This window comes from Rousettus aegyptiacus, unplaced genomic scaffold (assembly GCF_014176215.1).
Source record: "Rousettus aegyptiacus isolate mRouAeg1 unplaced genomic scaffold, mRouAeg1.p scaffold_m13_p_4, whole genome shotgun sequence".
Classification (NCBI taxonomy): domain Eukaryota; kingdom Metazoa; phylum Chordata; class Mammalia; order Chiroptera; family Pteropodidae; genus Rousettus; species Rousettus aegyptiacus.
The window spans coordinates 1459949-1477758 of NW_023416307.1; the positions used below are offsets into that span (position 1 = coordinate 1459949).

Sequence of the window (17810 nt, forward strand, 5' to 3'; positions counted from 1 at the left end):
GGGATTCTGATAGGGATTCCGATAAGAGGAAAGATCAAGGATCCACTGGATTATGGGAAAAAATGATTCGGGGCTCTGTCTGTGGAGCCGCACTGGGGCCAGTCTGTCTTGCTGTACCTGTGTGACTGCGGCTCCATTACGGGTCCCCTGAGACTACACAGCGATGTCTGTTCAGAGCATCTTAGAAAAGCAAGTGTGAAGCTTCGAATGTTGGCTTCCTCTGGCAGCTGGCCCGCTCATTGCCATCAGGGACGTGGACGGTGTTTACATTGTTTCCAGGAGGTTCATCCTTAACACTGAACAGAGCGTGTGTGTGTGTGTGTGTGTGTGTGTGCACACGCGCGCGTGCCCATGATGACATATGGAAACAATACTATTTTCCAGTCCTGCCTTTTTTGGTAATAGTCATGGCCCTTTGCTTATGTTACAGCATTGCTTGGAAATTTTGAATAAGACCCGGAGATTGATATAAATAACATGCTAATTATGGATAACGCCCCAAACTTAAGCAGTTCTGAAACATATTAACTAATCAGAAGCACAATTTTGCTGTCTTCAAACTTGTAGGGAGAAATAAAAGTCAATATCCTTTTACTTAATTTCAGTTTAATAAGCAGTGTTATATTTAACACATTTCAAAGATTTTTCTTTCTCATTTTAGGTGCCACGTTGAACTTGAACGGTGACTAATTGAGTGTTCTAATTTCTAGAGACCAACGCTGCCAGCAAAGTTAATTGGCTGCTAGATAAAAATGTCACCTTCGAGTTATATTTATGTTAAACTTTATAGTTTACGAAACACTTTCACATGTGTAACCTTAATTAATACTCGCGGTGACTCTGTAACGTAGATAAAAACATAACCAGAGAAGCAGAATAAGAAAGATCAGGAGATTTGCTCAGAGTTGTCCAGTAACATATTCAAGTCTCAAACACACATCTTTGGGTTCCAGCACAAACCCATGGTGTGTTTTAGGAAAGTAATTCACATCACGCCGGGGAGCCAGGGCTAAAGTGAGTAAAGTGAGGAGAAATGAAGGCGAAGAACCCAAGAAGAAAGCTTTTTAAGAAGCAAAGAAAGGAGATTCTTTTAAAAGTAAAGGCATGAGATCTTGAGGCCCTAATTTGAAAGAGAGAGAGAGAGAAAGAGAGAGGCGGGGTGGGGGGGATGGAGGGAGTAGGGGAGGGGAGAGAGAGAGAGAGAGAGAGGAGAGAGAGAGAGAGAGAGAGAGAGAGAGAGAGAGAATTCATTAAATTGGGTAAATTGGAGAGATGAAAAGGAAACGATGAATTTGGTAAGTGAGGATGGGTAAAAACCCCAGAAGTTCTGGTCTGAAATGCTGGAGAGGCTGAGATAGGGACTTAAAATATTAGCGCCTTGGGAAGTCTTATGAAGGGCGATGAGGTTTGGCGTCAAGTGTTATGGACCACCATCTGGATTCAGACCATGGGATATGAATTCGAGGGGCTAAAAATCGGTGGGGAAAGGCAGTGGCAGCTTAGAGAGTGGGCGGGAACGTCTAAGGAGAATCGCGCTTTCGGAATTCTGTTTCATGGGCTTTTTAAATCGATGTTTGCCAATAACGAGACGAAGGTCCGATGCTAGAAACGCAATGAAAGCGATGGCAAACACTAGTCCTTTCCTGTTTCAGTTCCGCTTTATATTTGTAGCACTTGCCCATTCTGATTTAAGATAGATCCAGATTGTATCCTGCTCAGATGCAAGGAGGGATGCGGTGTCCTTGGCGGTATTTCCGGCGTGGGAGGTAGCGAGCCTTTGTGTCCTGTAGCCTGACAGGGACAAGGTTCTGCACGATTTGACGTAAAAATTCCGCCTCCGCTGCAGCTTCTGAGCGTGTGACCCAGCCCGCCTGCGGCCGCGGGTGCCATCAGGGGAAGGAGCGCACACCCGACACGTCGCTCTCTGCCCGCCGCTTCTTGAGGTGGCCAGGAATGGCACCTTCTCGTGACGTCATCCTTCGAGAGCTCCCGACAGCTGATGTCATTCGGCCCGGCAGCGGGACAGCTCTGTGCACAGAAGCGACCTGGGCTGTGCCACCTGCTCCCACCCTCCGACGTCTGTTCGTTTGCTGCCCTGACCAGAGCAGCAGCGTCTTGCACCAGGTTCCAAACCCAGCTCCGTCGGGGGCGGAGAGTCTCTCTCTTTCTCTCTCTGCCAGTCTCGCTCGCCCTAGCTACTGGGGTCATTCACCACATCGCTGGTGGAAAACACGGCATTTCAGTTAGTTTTCTCTTCTAGTTGTCTCACAGAGTTGAGCAGTGCTTATTTTAGGGTCTTGTTTACTGGGATGTTATGCGGCCATAATTTTTAGTCATGTGCACAATTTTTAAATTGAGTTTCAACGACTGGTTAGGGAGTGGATAGTTCCCATTATAAATAATGTGGGAGAAAACAGATCTCGTAGGGGAACAGGAAAGTAATACATTAAATGCATGATCCCTTTGTGGCAATTGATGATCTCAGTTGGTAATCTACATTCTCTTTGTTAACTTAATGTCCTGATGTGAAAAAAGAGTCTCTCCGTCCTTTCTAAACTCCCGAAGAAGCGCTTGGGTTTCAGCACACCACGTGGCTGTCCTCACCCGCGTGAGCGGAGGAGTCACGCTGTCACACATCGCAGAGGACATGTTCCCACCTTCTCGCGAGGAGGTCGGGGCCGAGCTCCCGGCTCAGCCTGCACCCCCTCCCTCCCGCAGGCTCGTCCTGCAGGGCGGATGGATGCTCATCACCCCTCTTTCATGCTAGAAAATGATGCTGGAGCCTTTCTTCAAGGAAGCTTATTATTAAATTGTTTTTAGAAAGAAACATCTCAAATCGTTTTCTCTCAGTGGTCGGTATCTTTTCCCAGACTGCCTCTTGTCTCTCAGCTTTGTCTCTGCTGGTCTTCACTGGGCTCTTGGTTAAGAAGTCACTGAGTTCATGGAAGATAGACTCCTGCCTGTTTCTCCACGCTTCCTCTGTGTCTCTATTTTCCACTGCCAGCACTGAGGTCTTCGGTCTCCATCGAGGGTTGGGGACGCAGTAAGAGTGGGTGTCCAGATTCTCCTTTCTCTGTGCAGTGAGTCGCGTTTCCTAGTACCGTTCATTGAGTGACCGACCCACGCTTTCCCGTCTTATCCGTACACCAAGATATTATGGCGGCGTGGTCACAGACAATTTTAGTTCTTTGAAATGTATTGAACCTTTCCCTATGGATGTTTCATTTTTTTTAAATGTTCATTTTCCTTATATTGTTGGGCATAAATTTTCCATACGTATTCAATTATATTTCATAATGGTATTGTGTCTCATCTCTAGCTTTTAAAAATCACTTCTCTGGTCAATTATTAAACTGGGTGTTGATATTACCAAATATAATTATCGGTTTAGCCATTTTCTGCTATAATATCTGAATTTTTGGTCTTGAATTATCTACCATATGATTGAAAAATTATTCTTACCCTCTTTGTTTCACATTTCCCTGTTAAGTCTTTTCCCACTTCTTGAACTCTTGCTTTTCTGTAGCCTTTGTTTTATGATGTTGTTTGAATTCAATTTTTATTTATTATTATTTTTTATTGTTTATTGGGGTAACTGGTTAATACAATTATATAATTTCAAATCAAAGTTTTAATCGCGTGTATGTGACTTTTGATGCATGTTTAAAACATACCTGTTCATTTTCATTAAGTTGATGTCAAGAATTACTTTACTAATTTGTATCAGAAGTCATTTTAGTAATTTTAGATTTTATTTAAATCAATAGCTGCGTATTTTCCATTTACTGTACATTTACTGTTCTTCTTTATTTTGTACTAGATAGACTCACTCAAACACCGATAATTAGGTTTATGACAAGCTCTGTTTATACTAAATGATCATAAATATGCTAGGCAGATCTCCATGAACTTTCTCATACTCACTTTGGTCAAAGGATTTGTTAGTGTATTTAAGAAAAAGCAGTTGCTTGCTATGTGTGTTGATCTAGTCATGGGAACAAAATACCTTGGGTTTTTCAAGTTGTCTACAAGCGATGAAAATATCTGGAAGGTTTCACTCTATACCTTTCGATCAGAGAATCAATCATGTCAATGAATCGTCATGAAGACACTGAGACAGAGAATTGAAGAGACTTGGGCAGGGACACACAGCTAGGCTAAAGGAGGAGAGAGCAGGTCTGTGGAATGAGCTTTGCGGATTGTCATGAGGATGGAACACATTGGTCTGTTTTCAGGTATTTCGCAGTATTGTTTCTTTATCATATGACTAATTCAGTGCCCTGAAATTTGTTAAAATACTTTAATTGACATAGCTTTGTTGAAATAAAACTACCCACTTAAATTCTTGTCTTCCCCGCAACATGTTACATCATTTTGCTCAAAATGCCACCACTTTGAGTTAGGTATGACTAATAACCAAGCTTCTAAAGAAGAATGACCTTTTCTGAATAACCTTTTATAGAAAAGATTCCTCAAGTAAATAAACTGCTGTTACTAAAAATCCTCATAAAAAAAAGATAATGAAAAGAAAAGAAAAGCTAAAATTTTAAAGCGAATGCCAGGAATTTTATGAATCTTGCTTCTCTGTCATTTAGCCTAGCTGTCATCCCTTCTGCTTAGAGTCATGTGGCTTTGCTTCCATCAATGATTCGTATTAATGAAACTAATACAATTGCAACAATGAGTCTTTTCCCACCTGGATTAGTAAAACATGAACTCTGTTTCATTTCCTGGTTGCCAGGATGATTCCAATGGCTTTTCTTCAAATATAGGAGATGCAGTTTAGTTTGGGTGCATCAGAAAACTACTCTGTTTTACTCCCAAATCTTCTGTGTAAACGTGTTCTCGCTCTCAATTAAGGGGAAAGTAACCTGCCATTCTCCTAAGTCCAAGGTGACTCTAATTATTAAAATCAGAGATTCTCATAGATTCTAAACTTCTTCATCATTTTTAAAGTTAAAGAAGCTATTTATTTCAACTTAATATGATTGTAGCTATAAAGCACCTTCCATTAAAAAAAAAAATCCTTGAGAAACGTCTCCTGTGACTAAAAACTAGAATCACCTCCAGAAACCACCCAGTCCCCCCACCACGTCCCACTGCCGGGCCAGGGTGCCGATGGTACAGGTGACCCAGTTCTCTTGAAAGTGCTTTGGAAGGCGATGCTGTACGCTTTTCAGAATTAGTGTTTTGCATCCCCAAGTTCCAGGCAGTCTGTCTTTTTCCTTCTTTATGTCTAATTTGCATCGTTCCAGCTGACGAAAATAACAATTCCTGTTTCTCTTCCTTATGATTCTACATTATGCCTTAAGAATTTGTTCCCCTAAAATGTTTTAGTGGTATTTTCTCTCGTGGACTTAACTGGTAGTTTTAAACAATTTGTGGGGGAGGGAGATATATTTATATATATATATATATATATATATATATATATATATATATATTCTTACCTTTCTACTTATGTTGTTATATTTATGGTTCCACAGTTCTCTGGCAGTCTAAAACACCTTGTTTAAAAATCGCTGCACAAGAGTTAGATACTCCAACCCTTATTTATTCCAGAGTTACGCTGTTTTACATCAACTGTGCTGCTCTGTTATCTGGTAGTCAGCGTTTGAACCATATGCTTCAGGCCTCATCCGCTGGGAACATTTTATCCAGTGTACGCAGTGGGTGTGTGTGGGCTCGAGTATTTATACATATGTGTGTTTATTTTTGCTACGCTTTCTTATATTTCTGAGTTGAGCCTTTGGGGATTTCTTGAGTTCTAATTCCGATATTAGGACTGATTTCTTTCTCAATTTGGTTCTGTTCGACATGTACTTACTGAGCATGTGCATATGCCTAACCAGTATTAAAGATAAGGAAGGACACATTTTCAGTTATGGACTCTGGCTGAACTGGCTAAATGAGTAAAAACAAACAGGCTTTTTTTTTTTTTTAGGTAATGAGCTGCGATCTTAAAACAAAGTTTTCAAACAATTTTTTCCTTGCTCCCAGTATCCCTTTTCTGTTCTGCAGAAGGACAAGAAGATACTGATAACCAGGTACACAGGGGTCTTATTGAAAGAGAACTCACCACACGTGATACTTCTCCTCTGGTCATAATTCAAAATGAATAAATGCAACATGGGTGGATAGATGGATGGATGGATGGTTGGGTGGATGGACAGATGGACGGACGGATGGATGGATAGATTTATGGATGAATGGATAGATGGGTGGATGGATGGGTAGGTGCGTGGATGGATGGATAGATGGGCGGGTGGATGGGTGGGTGGATGGATGGGTGGATGGATGGATGAAGGATGGATGGATGGATGGATGGGCGGATGGATGAGTAGGCGAGTGGGTGGATGGATGGATGAATGGATGGGTGGATGGATGGATGGATGGATGGTGGATGGATGGATGGATGGGTGGATGGATGGATGGATGGATGGATGGATGGATGGATGGATGGAAGAATGGGTGGATGGATGGATGAATGGATGGATAGATGGGTGGATGGATGGGTGAGTGGGTGGATGGATGGGTAAGTGAGTGGGTAGATGGATAGATGGGTAGGTGGATAGGTGGATGGATGGATGTCATATGCAGAGGCGATGTAACAGACAGACCCAGTTTTGTTGTTAGTAGTAGATTTTTTGTTTTACTTTGGCGCAAGTAAACTGTTGCAGGTTGGCTCCTGCAAGAAACAGTGTCTGAGAGGGAGGTTAGTGTGCAAGGTGTGAGCAAGGAGGCCCAAATTACAGACAGCTGTGGAGAGAGGACAAGGAAGGGGCACTGGGCACAGGGAGATGAGCTGTGATGCAGGGTGATGGCAGCCTTATCTAACCCCACATGGAGCAAGAATGGCCCTGCAGCGCTGTCCCTAGTCGGGGCAGAATTGCCCTCCGAGGCAGTCATTGTATATCGGCCACCCCAGAAAGAGCCTGTCTTTGGTGAGGCGAATCTCCGCAGCTGGGACTGTTTTTGAAGCGGTCACCTGATGGTTGAAGAATGCCACCTGCCATCACGCCCAGAATCTGGGGCACACGCCCTTTCTTGAAATGGAGGCTGGGCCGCGTGTTTTTACGTGCATCAGTTACATGTTGTGAAACAGCTGTAGATGTGCATCTCCAACGCCTTTAACAAAAAACTTTTCTTCATTTAATCGCTCCCACTTTCTATAATGACGTTAGTTCAATATCTCAATTATAAGGAAAATCGATCACAGTGTACGCTGGTAGCATAGTTGGACCCTACCTTTGTCATCAAAACAAATTTTAACTCAATCTCTTTAGTTAATTCCTGTGATTTTGTTATTCGGATAGTATCTGTGCGTCTGCTGTTAATGAGAATAAGTAATAATAGGATGTCACTGTCAATGGGAGGTTGGGGTCAGTGGGAGGGCCTACTGACAAATAACTACCACACGTGGCAGGAGGAAGCAAATGTCGAGAGAATCAGAATGCGGTGGGAAATGGAGAATATGTCAGCTCACTGTGGGGGAACAGGGGACAGATGAATAAGGAAAACACAGAGTTCAACATAATACGGTCAAAGAAATACACAGAAGATGTCTTAGGAGCAGAAAAGATGGTCATCCAGCCGATTCTGGGGGCGAGGTGGGAAGGAAGTCTAGAGTCAGAACAGGGATTCTAAGGAAACAGAGTAGATTCTCAAAGTGGGTCTAGAGCCTGAAAGGGCCCCCAAGCAGGTAACAGCTAAATCGAGTTTTCACACTATAGGATGATGAGGGTGAAAGTGAGGCCAGGCCCGGGCACCACGAGTGGGGACAGAAATGAGGACCAGATGTGGAACCTCACATTCAGCGCTCCCAAAGGGCTCTTACTGCATGCGAACGCCGTGCGTGTCGGCAGAGACAGGCGTTAGCTCTTGTAGCACGCGACCCCTCCTGCTGGAAGCTGAGGGCGGCGAAGTGACGGAGTGGGGGGCCATGCCCACACGGTGCTTGGGGACAACTAACCTGATCGAGGTTTATAAGATGGAGAGCAGTGCAGAAGGATTTTTTAAAAATTAGAAAGACCAGTTAGGACCCAACTGAAAAAAAAAATTAATAAAAAGCGATGATGTATGTTTGGGGAAAAGGAGCCAGACACAGGAGATTTTAAGAAGAGGCGAAGGCAAGACATAGCAACCCACCGAAAGTGGCCGAGGATAGAGAGAAATGAACGACCGGGAGCGCTTTCGCTATTCCGAGCTTCTCGCATCCGGGAGATTTGGGTAGCCCTGAGAGAGACAGAGAATTCAAGATGACGTTTAGATTAAGAAGGAACGTGCTGCGTTTGATGTGGAATTTGAGATGCTTCCAGGACATTAAGATGAAGATATTAGCAGATAACTAACTGAACAAGCAGACGTGAAGCTTGAGAAGGAGTTTGAGGTTGAAATTATCAATTAGGGAATCGAGGGCGTTGAGCTGACATCTGGAATGGGGGGCATAGATGAGACCATGAGCGGAGAGGCCAGGCCAGGCCCCAGGGAGTGACATCTCCCTTAGTTAGGGGGTAGTTGGAGGCACACAGTCGCCACTCGAATTGTTGCACTACTTATTTAAGGATTTTAATCTCTTTTATAATTTATTGTATGAATTTTTTTTCAAACCAAGGACCCACCATCCTCATCCTCCCTTTGCGATGGGGTCTCTGTACTCATAAACTCTTATGAAACACTTGTGTATGTTTTATAAATACCCATAAGGAAGCAGAGATGGTGACAACATGTATTTTTCCTGAGGACGTGTTACTGGTCCGTTTAATTAGGAATGATTTCAAACCATATTTACCATTCAAATATTGTGTAATTCAGGTCTAATGATTAAAAAAACCTGATACCTAATTAGCCATATTGGAATTTTTATTAAATCAAATGAAGAAAATAATTTTACATAGGAAAAATGACATTTATTAAGAAATACCACTGTTAACAAAGTGAAAAGACAACCAATGGAATGGGGGAAAAAAATTGCAACTATATATCCAATAAGGGGTTAACATCCAAAAAATATGAAGACCTCATGCAACTTAATAGCAAAAATAAACAAACAAATAATCCAATTAAAAAATGAGCAAATAACCTAAACAGACATTTTTCCAAAGAAGGCAAATGAATGGCTAACAGGGACATGAAAATATGCTCAATATCATCAGTCATTGGGAAAATGAAAATTAAAACCATAATGAGATTTTTCCCTATGCCTATTAGAATGGCCATCATCAACAAGACAAGAGATGACTAGTGTTGGTGAGGATGCGGAGCAGAGGGAACCCTGGTGCACTGTTGGTGGGATTGTAAATTGACACAGCCACTTGGAAAAGTTTGGAAGTTTTTCAAAAATTAAAAATAGAATTACCATATGGTCCAGCAATTTCACTTCTGGGAATATATCCAAAGTAAATTAAAAAACACTAACTCAAAAAGATATTTATTGGCCATTAACATGGCAGCATTATGTATAATAGGCAAGATATGGAAACAACCCACGTGTCCATGGATGGATAGATGAATAAAGAAAATGTCACACACACACGTACGCGCACGCGCGCACACACACACACACACACACACACACAGAGGAGTACTTTTCAGCCATGAAAAAAAAAAAAGAAAGAAATCCCCCCTTTTGTGGCAGCACATTGAGCAGCCAAGACCAAGGGGTGTCACCCTGAGAACTGAGTGGCAGCCCATGGGATTAAAGTACCACAAAAAAAGAGAAGAGAAAATGTGGAACCGAGGAAACAATACATAGCAATACAAACAGAACCTCGGGATGTCTCAACGTCTGTGTAATGTGTCTGATTTTTCCCAGTGAAGTATGAGCCTTGGGACAAGAAAAAAAAGTTACAAAGAAGAAAGAGTGAATGATGCTAATTGAGCAACTTCTATGCACCACCCGGACTCTCTGCTGTGGTGTTATTTAAAGTTCTTCCCCAACAGTGTCACAAATTGTTTTATTATCACCATTTTATGCGTGAAGAAAGAGAATCATAAAAACGAGACGAAGAAAACTGCTAACTACCCAAAATTGACTGACACGCAGTTCATGTTTCTTTCAATATGTCATTTTCTTCTCTGGGGGAAGGGCAATAAAAAATCATGTTTTTTCCTATGAAGAAGAATGCATGATTAATTTTTGAAAGACAAGACACAGGAAGATATTGGCTTTAGCGTTCCTGTTAAGGGTTTCGAAAAAATATGAGTCCAAATTGACATTTGGACATATTTAATGGCTCTGAACTGCCTCGGAGAAAGAAACTTGTACGATTGTAGAGAATGAAATAAACAGACCTGGTAAGAAGTGACATTTAGGAGATATTTACGTACTTCCTGTAGGAGGGTTATGTCAAAACCTGTTGCAGGTCACATTTAGAATTTTTGCTCCTGTTGTAAGCTTTCACTGTCAAGATTCAGAGAAGTTACTTTAAAAGTTGATATAATAAACCAGATAAAGTAAGCGTTATATCTCCAACAAAAGATTTGGCCTCACCAAAATCATTACAAGATATTTGAATGACTTGATTTACCATTTGCCTCCAATTTTATATCTGATGAATGACAATAAAAGTTTTGGGACCCTTTAACAATTTCTTTGAGCAGGCTTATGATTCATGGCTGAAGTGAGGGAGACAATGTAGTGAGAAATGACATGATTGACCAATAAGTCTTTTGGTTTAATGTGCATCGTAAAAAGTGCATCCACGTGTAATGTGAACAAACAACGAGCAACGAACCTGATTTTGACGTGATCTGGGAAAAGGACTTTTCCCTCTAAATTCCTCCTTTCATCATGAAAATTTTTATTTTAATTCTTTGACTAGGATTTTTTGGGGGGGGGGTTGGCAAATATGTTTTAAAATATTTTAACTATATCTTGTTTCCACTTAACAAATTAAGTATAACGTAGTATTCGGTCTTAATTAAGCGCTGTGATTTTGTACTCACTGTAAGAAGCTGGCTCTTAAGGGCCCCGGCACCAAACGTTCCGCAACTGCTGTGTGCCTTGCGTCCTCAACATCTGCGCCCCATAATTCAGGCTGAGTTTCTTGCTCCCTTCACCTCGCCAACTGCGGCTTCTCGCTGAGCCCGCATCAGCACGCCTGAATTCCCAGCGTCTGATGCAGACCAAGACACGCGACGACCAGCAGCGTTGGAGCAGGTGGCCGCGCGACGGTCCAGACACAGGACTGGCCTTTGCGTGCCACGCATGCGCGGTAGCCCGTCCGCGCTCTGACGCGTGTTTTCAGTGCCTTTTTAGCAATGTAGCTTTGTGGCTAAAGTTTCTGAAATTTACTTCCAAAGCGATAATTATATTCCCTAGGATTCTGTAAGCCAGTGAATTACAGATACTTTGGGGGGTACCGAGCGCGTGGGTTTTCTTTTCGTTTTTTAATTGCGGCTTCTCCGTAGCTGCTTCTTCCCTTGGTTCTTGCCCTTTCTCTGTCCCCTCACTTTCTTCTTCCGTGAGAACAGACTCTTCTGACGTGCAGAGTGACAGCCTCCACTCTACATACCGTTTTCTTGGGTCAAAAACATGCCGTCTTACCTTTTTTTGATCTAGGAAATGGAAAGTAAGTTTCTATATATTTCTTCTTACAACTATAACTGGTAAGAGAAAAATTAAATTATTTCCCTTGCCCTAGTGGGAACCTTTTAATTTAATTATTTTGTGTTCGTTCGTTTGTTTTTTTTCTCATCTTAAAAACTGACGAAATAGAAGCAGTGCGAAGATCCTGAGTCAGGTGCCTGTGCTCACTCATTCTCTTTCCGCTGCCTGTTCTGCAAGGGAGGAAACTGAGGCACGGAGGGCAGTGGATAACGTTAGTGAGTAGCACGGCTGAAATTAAACCCAGGTAGCCTGGCGCCCAAGTTCCCACCCGCAAAACCTGATCTGCAGTTGAGATAAGGAGCACCTCGCCAGCAGGGGGCGCCCAGGTGTGTCTGTGTGACAGACCAAAGAGGAGGAACCATAGTTGTTTTTATTAAGATGGATGTTTATTAAGCCTTAATAGTATTTACACAATTAGTGAACATGTATGCCGCGTGGAACAAGATTTAGGGAAATGCGCGTACCTCGGCTACAGCTTGGCTCTGTCCTCGCCTGAGGCCCACTGTGAACAATTACGGCGTAATCCAACTCGACCTTCTCTGCCAGCACCAAGTAGAACCTCACCCCGAGACCTTTTTCTTTTAGCATCAGATCAACTCATCGCAGACCCAAAGCTCTAACTTTCCAGTGAGAATCCACAGCGGTTTTGACATTGAATGCGTTCGCCAGCACCTTACGCGGTTTTTGTTTGCTTGTGTGATTGTTTCTCTGGTGAGACCTAACTTGAGCCGTCTGCGTACCAGTCCTTCTAACTTGGCTGTGTTTGCAGTTCTGAGTTCTAACTCCCAACTGCTTATGAAAGCATGTAGTAGTAGTAGTAGTCGTAGTAGTAGTAGTAGTAGTAGTAGTAATAGTAATATAGACTGGCTATGGCTGTACTCTGCTGATACCCACTGCCTACGACCATGGACCAGAGCTGTACTGGGCAGGGATGGGATTTAAGTTCCTTGCTGTATGCCCAGCACGCACCGTGTTGTCAAACACTTACCACGTGCTCAACAAGCACTTCTTGAGTGAATGAATGAATGAATGAATGGTTTCTATTCCGATGTTTCTCAGCTGGATCTTTGCACATGCACCACGTTCATAATTGCAATGAACCTACCATTGATTTAATGAGCAAACTCTGTAGCCATCCTACTGTTAAATAACTTCATTCTGTATAATAACTGGTTTATATTGGGTTATTGCATGCTTACTAATCTTAGTTTGCAACCTTGGTTATTTCCAAGCCCCTGCAAAAAAAAAAAATGGACAAAATCTGAGCCCTCGTTCTGCAGTGAATTAGTTCCACGATGCAGGACAAAAGAACATGACTGACTTTCAGTTTCCCCATCTGGGAAGTGAGGCCGTGAGTAACTACCCCATGAGGCTGGTAATATGTGCATAATCCCTTAACTAGTAAGTAACCAAGTAGGATTCAAACTTGACTCTTCTGGCTCCATTTAATCCACTTTCTGATGCTGAAGTCCCATGAGGCCCTCTGGGAAGTTACCGAGGCTAGATGGTCCTGAGACAAGATGGGAAAACAGGAGTTGATCAGGAAAATTAAGTCAGGAGAGAATTTTCCGGACTGAGCTTGTTTGTGTCCACAGCTGGCCAGGCTGAAGGGTATTACCTCATCTCAATAACTCAGAAACGCCATGAATCATTTCGTAATTTAAGGTCATATACATAGACTATGTGAAAGTGAGAGGTTCGGATTAAAGATGTGATTACCCTAATATGAAATACCTACTTTTAATTAACACTTGCTATTAGTTGGATGTTGGACGTAAAAAAAAGAAAAAAGAAAAAACCAACAAAAAACTCGGAAACTTTGTTCAACAGGTCGAAGGCAGGGACGGGCTGGAGGGGGTTAGCGGCCTTAGTGCTGATGACGGCAAAGCAGGAAATCTCCTCATTTTATAAAGCTTCTGAGGACAAACCAAACCCAAACCTCTCTTTCACAGAATTTATACTTAAGAGGACAGAGTCTGGAATGTTTTCATTCCAAAATGATTATTGAATTTTTTTTAAAAAGTTGATTGAAATAAGTTACAATAAGCCTATTTGCGGAAGCACAAATCAAGCCACGCGTTTCATTAGGAATGATGAGAAAATTCAAATAACGGAGCGCGACCCCAAACCTTCCTGCGGTTCGCGTTTACGAGCCGCGGCGGCCACTGCTCCTCGTTCGGCGTCGCGAGGAGGGGCTGAAGGAAAGGCGGACGCGGGGTGTTCGCGCGGCTCGTCGGCACCTTCCCTCTGTCACCGTCGTTCCGTCTTTTCTTCCAGTTCCGCCTTTCATCCAACCTTTCGAGTTCCCGAGATTCTCCATCGGACAGCGGGTCTTCATCCCGTGCGTCGTGGTGTCCGGGGACCTGCCCATCACGATCACCTGGCAGAAGGACGGCCGGCCCATCCCAGCGAGCCTGGGGGTGACCATCGACAACATCGACTTCACGAGCTCCTTGCGCATCTCCAACCTGTCCCTCATGCACAACGGGAACTACACCTGCATAGCCCGGAACGAGGCCGCGGCCGTGGAGCACCAGAGCCAGCTGATCGTGAGAGGTGAGCGGGGGCGCGGGGCGCCCGGCGGCTGAGCCGCCGAGGGGCGGCGCCTGCTTGAAATGTTAGGAGAATAACTGGGAAGCATGGAATTTGCTGGCATCCCATTAAAGACGCACACCCATGCACGTGCGCACACACACACACACACGCACGTGCACACACACGCACACGCAGCTGTAGAAACCAACTGGGAATTCCCCTGAACTCCAAATCAAGGTTTCATTCGCCTCAAGTATAAAGTTGCAAAGCAGTAGCAGCAGAGAAGTGTGAGAGCAAAGACGTGGGAGGCCTGGGGTTCGGCTCGCGGCGCGGGCTTTCCCGCGTCAGCCCGCCGGCTTCCAGGCCGCGGCCCACGAGCTCTTGCTGTGTCGTCATTTTACGTAGCGCCTTTGATGACGTTCCTGTTGAGATGATGGCTTTTCTTTTTTTTTAGGTGAGGCAACCCTTGGTTGACCTCACAGACTGCAAGGACCTTGTCAACTTACAATCCCTTATTTTTTATTTTTTACACATTTTTTACACTTACAGCACCTGGTCTTCTAGGTGGTCTCCCATTCAAGGACTAACCAGGCCCGACCCTGCTTAGCTTCCGAGACCAAACGGGATCGGGCTTGTTCAGGGTGGCATGGCCGTAGATAGAGGTGACGGCTTTTAAAAATAATGCTTGTCAAAGCCATATACCAGTTTTTGGAAAAGTAAAAAAAAAATAACTTTTATATATTTTTTTGTTTTGGTTTTAGCAATGTAGTTTTCTTAGTTCCTCTCTTCCATTTAGCATTAAATCTGTTCTTATTTTTGGATGCTATTGCAACATTTATTAAATTAAGCAAACGTGGTAATAATTACAAAAAAAAAAAAAACGAGTAGTTTGACTTATAGACTTGACAGGAGTCTCAGTGCATCCGTCTCGTTTCGAATCCCTGTTTGCGTCGCCGAGTTCCCAGCGAGGGCCGCACTCTCTTCCAAAAGTCCGTTGCACCTGGGTGTTCCGTGGTCTCATGGTTTCCCCAGAGGCATCTGCCTTCGCCTCCTAGCACAGCGTTTGCCCACAGTGCCAAGTACCCACGTGCGATTACAAATGTCCACAGCAGCATTATTCACAGTGGCCAGGGCCTGGACGCAACCAAAGTGTCTCATGTTAGATGACTAGATAAAGAAGCCATGGTGCACATATACAGGGGAATATTACTCAGTCGTAAGAAGAGATGCAATACTGCCATTTGCGACAACATGGACGGACCCCGGGATAATTGTGCTAAGCGAAATAAGCCAGAAAGAAAAAGTCGAAAATCACATGATGTCACTTATATGTGGGATGTAAATCTAAAAGCAATAAAGGAACAGAACAACCAAACGGAGACTCATGGACATGGACAACAGACTGGTGGTTACCAGAGGGGACGGGGGAGGGGGAAGGTAGACAGGGTAAAGGGGGTCAAATATGTGGTGACAGAAGGAAATCTAACTATGGGAGGTGAACACACAGTGTAAACGTATATATGCCTTACCGCTAAAGTGTACAGCTGAAACTCGGATTTCGTTAACCAATGTCACCATAAAAAATTTAATTAATTAATGTTTTTTAAAAAAAGAGTTCCATTAGGATGATTATTTGCATTTAATATCCTCAAACATGGGCTCCGGGAGCAATTATCCGGAGGGGATGATTTCCACTACCTTGGGGGTGGTCGATCGGGCCGGGTGGGTTCTCGTTCGAGCAGTAGATTCCGGCGTCCTTCCTCAGCCCTTAAACCTTGTCCCTGTGACACCTGTTCTTCCTTCCCGGCCGAAAAGCAATGCCCGTTCCATCTATTCACCAACAAAAGGAAGTGAAATACATGGATCCACATGAAGAAACCAGCTTCGGATTTGTAAAAAAAGATTTTCCCTGAGGGAATGACTAAGAAACTATATATTCTCAATTAGATAGAAACTAAAGACACAAATGACATTTTTTTTTCTCATCCTACATTGTACTTTTGAGTATAAGAATTGGGATCCGTGAAATTTTTTTCCCCATTTTTTGAAGATAAATAAAAATGGGGACCACAGTCTTTCCCAAGTGTCTTCTCATGCAAAGCATGGACGCCATAGCCTCTGTGAGGGGCCAAGCGGACATCAGCCTGGCCCCTGTCACCTGCTGAAGGAACCAGGCCAGAGAGCAGAATGACAGCCGGAAATATACTCACGTGCTCTCTGTACCTCGCTCCTTTGCAGGAAAGGCAACCGGGCTCGGACCGGGGCCAAGGTCAGACGAGCTGGTAGTGAGCCTGGCCACTCGGGGCACATGGCTGACCACTGTGTGACTCGTGGCTCCATGTGGTTGTTCTTTAGACACGTTAAATAAGGTTCTGTGACATTAATGTTAAATCACCAGCGAGATGATAAAACCCCGAGAAACGGAACGTGCTTTGCAAACAGGTCAGCGACTGGAGACGCAGCCAACGGCAAGGTGGTGTGGCCATGGTCAGCCTGGACGTCGCCACGGACTCTCCCTGGAGACTTAAGAAAACACTGATGACTATTTTCTGGTTCCAGCTAGTCCCACTTAAACCATAACCTCTGGGAGGACATCTGTCTCTCAGATATCTGGGGCATTGTGTATTTTTTTTTTAAAAAAATTACCCATACATGATTTTTAAATTTTGTCATACATTACAATTACATGGGGAGCTTTAAAAAATTCCTAATGTCCAGATTGCAAACCCATGCCAATTAAATAACTGTTTTTGGAGGTGAGACCCAGGCTTCAGTAATTTGTAAAGTCCCCAAGTTGATTCCACTATGCAGCCAAGTTCAAGTCCCAGCACCCTGGTTAGTTCGAATATGCAGCTGTTTTAGAAGTCTGATTTTTTTCCCTAAATGCAAAGAGAAAAAATAAATAAATAATAAACACAAAGAGAGGTCATCGGTGACTCTCGCCAGGTCTGTGGCATGCTGTGACATGGCCCGATGTATCTTTTTCATTGTCGCAGTAGCAGCCACGTGACAAACGGACCGGTCCAGAAAGCAAGGACAGTAGGTAAAGGTGCCTCGAGCGAGGGCGGCGAAGGTCACGGCAGGGAGACGCGGGAGAGCCCGCAGCTCGCTCCGGAGGCGGAGCGGGCGAAACTTGTTTGCTAAGGGGCTGACGCAGAAGAGAGAGGACCCGATGACAGAAGCAGGTGCGTTGCCTACGGAAGCGAATGAGGCGTCAGGACTCGCACTCGTGACGAGGGAAACGCTGATGTGGGAGCAGCCGGAGCGTCCGGAGCCCGGCCGTTCCAGCACTTACCGTTCCAGGCCGAGCAAGGGGAAGAGTCGGCGAAGCGGCGGGGAGCCGAGCGGCCGGCGAGGTGCGGGGGGACCCCGTGGACCGCGGGGCGCCGGGGCAAAACGGGACGCGTGTCGAGAAGGATGGGTAATAATGTATATCCGATCCCGGTGAAAGCAGGAAAAGACGAGAACCAAGAATCGGTCGTCGCGTTGGGGAAGGTGGACGCTGTGGCCCAGGAGCGCAGCGTGGCTGCCGCGGTACCCGATTAGCGGGGCGGACGGGGAGCAAGGGGAGCACGGGGCGAGCGAACGGCGGGCACTTGGGAAGAGACCGCTGTGTCCATATTTTCAGGTGTGTTACTCCGCGTGACCGAGGCAGGAAGACAGA

The 17810-nt window shown here is 44.3% G+C and overlaps 1 protein-coding gene and 1 pseudogene across 1 annotated transcript in view; one reads left to right on the forward strand and one right to left on the reverse strand.

The window, feature by feature from the left end:
• The window catches only part of DSCAM (DS cell adhesion molecule), a 510406-nt gene that overhangs the window by 313747 nt on the left and 178849 nt on the right, over positions 1-17810 (forward strand). Inside the window, exon 9 of the mRNA XM_016121720.2 lies at positions 13889-14167. Within this exon, the coding sequence (XP_015977206.1) occupies positions 13889-14167 (279 nt within the window). The remainder of the gene's footprint in view (positions 1-13888; positions 14168-17810) is intronic.
• Positions 14687-14804, reverse strand: LOC118602521 (annotated as a pseudogene).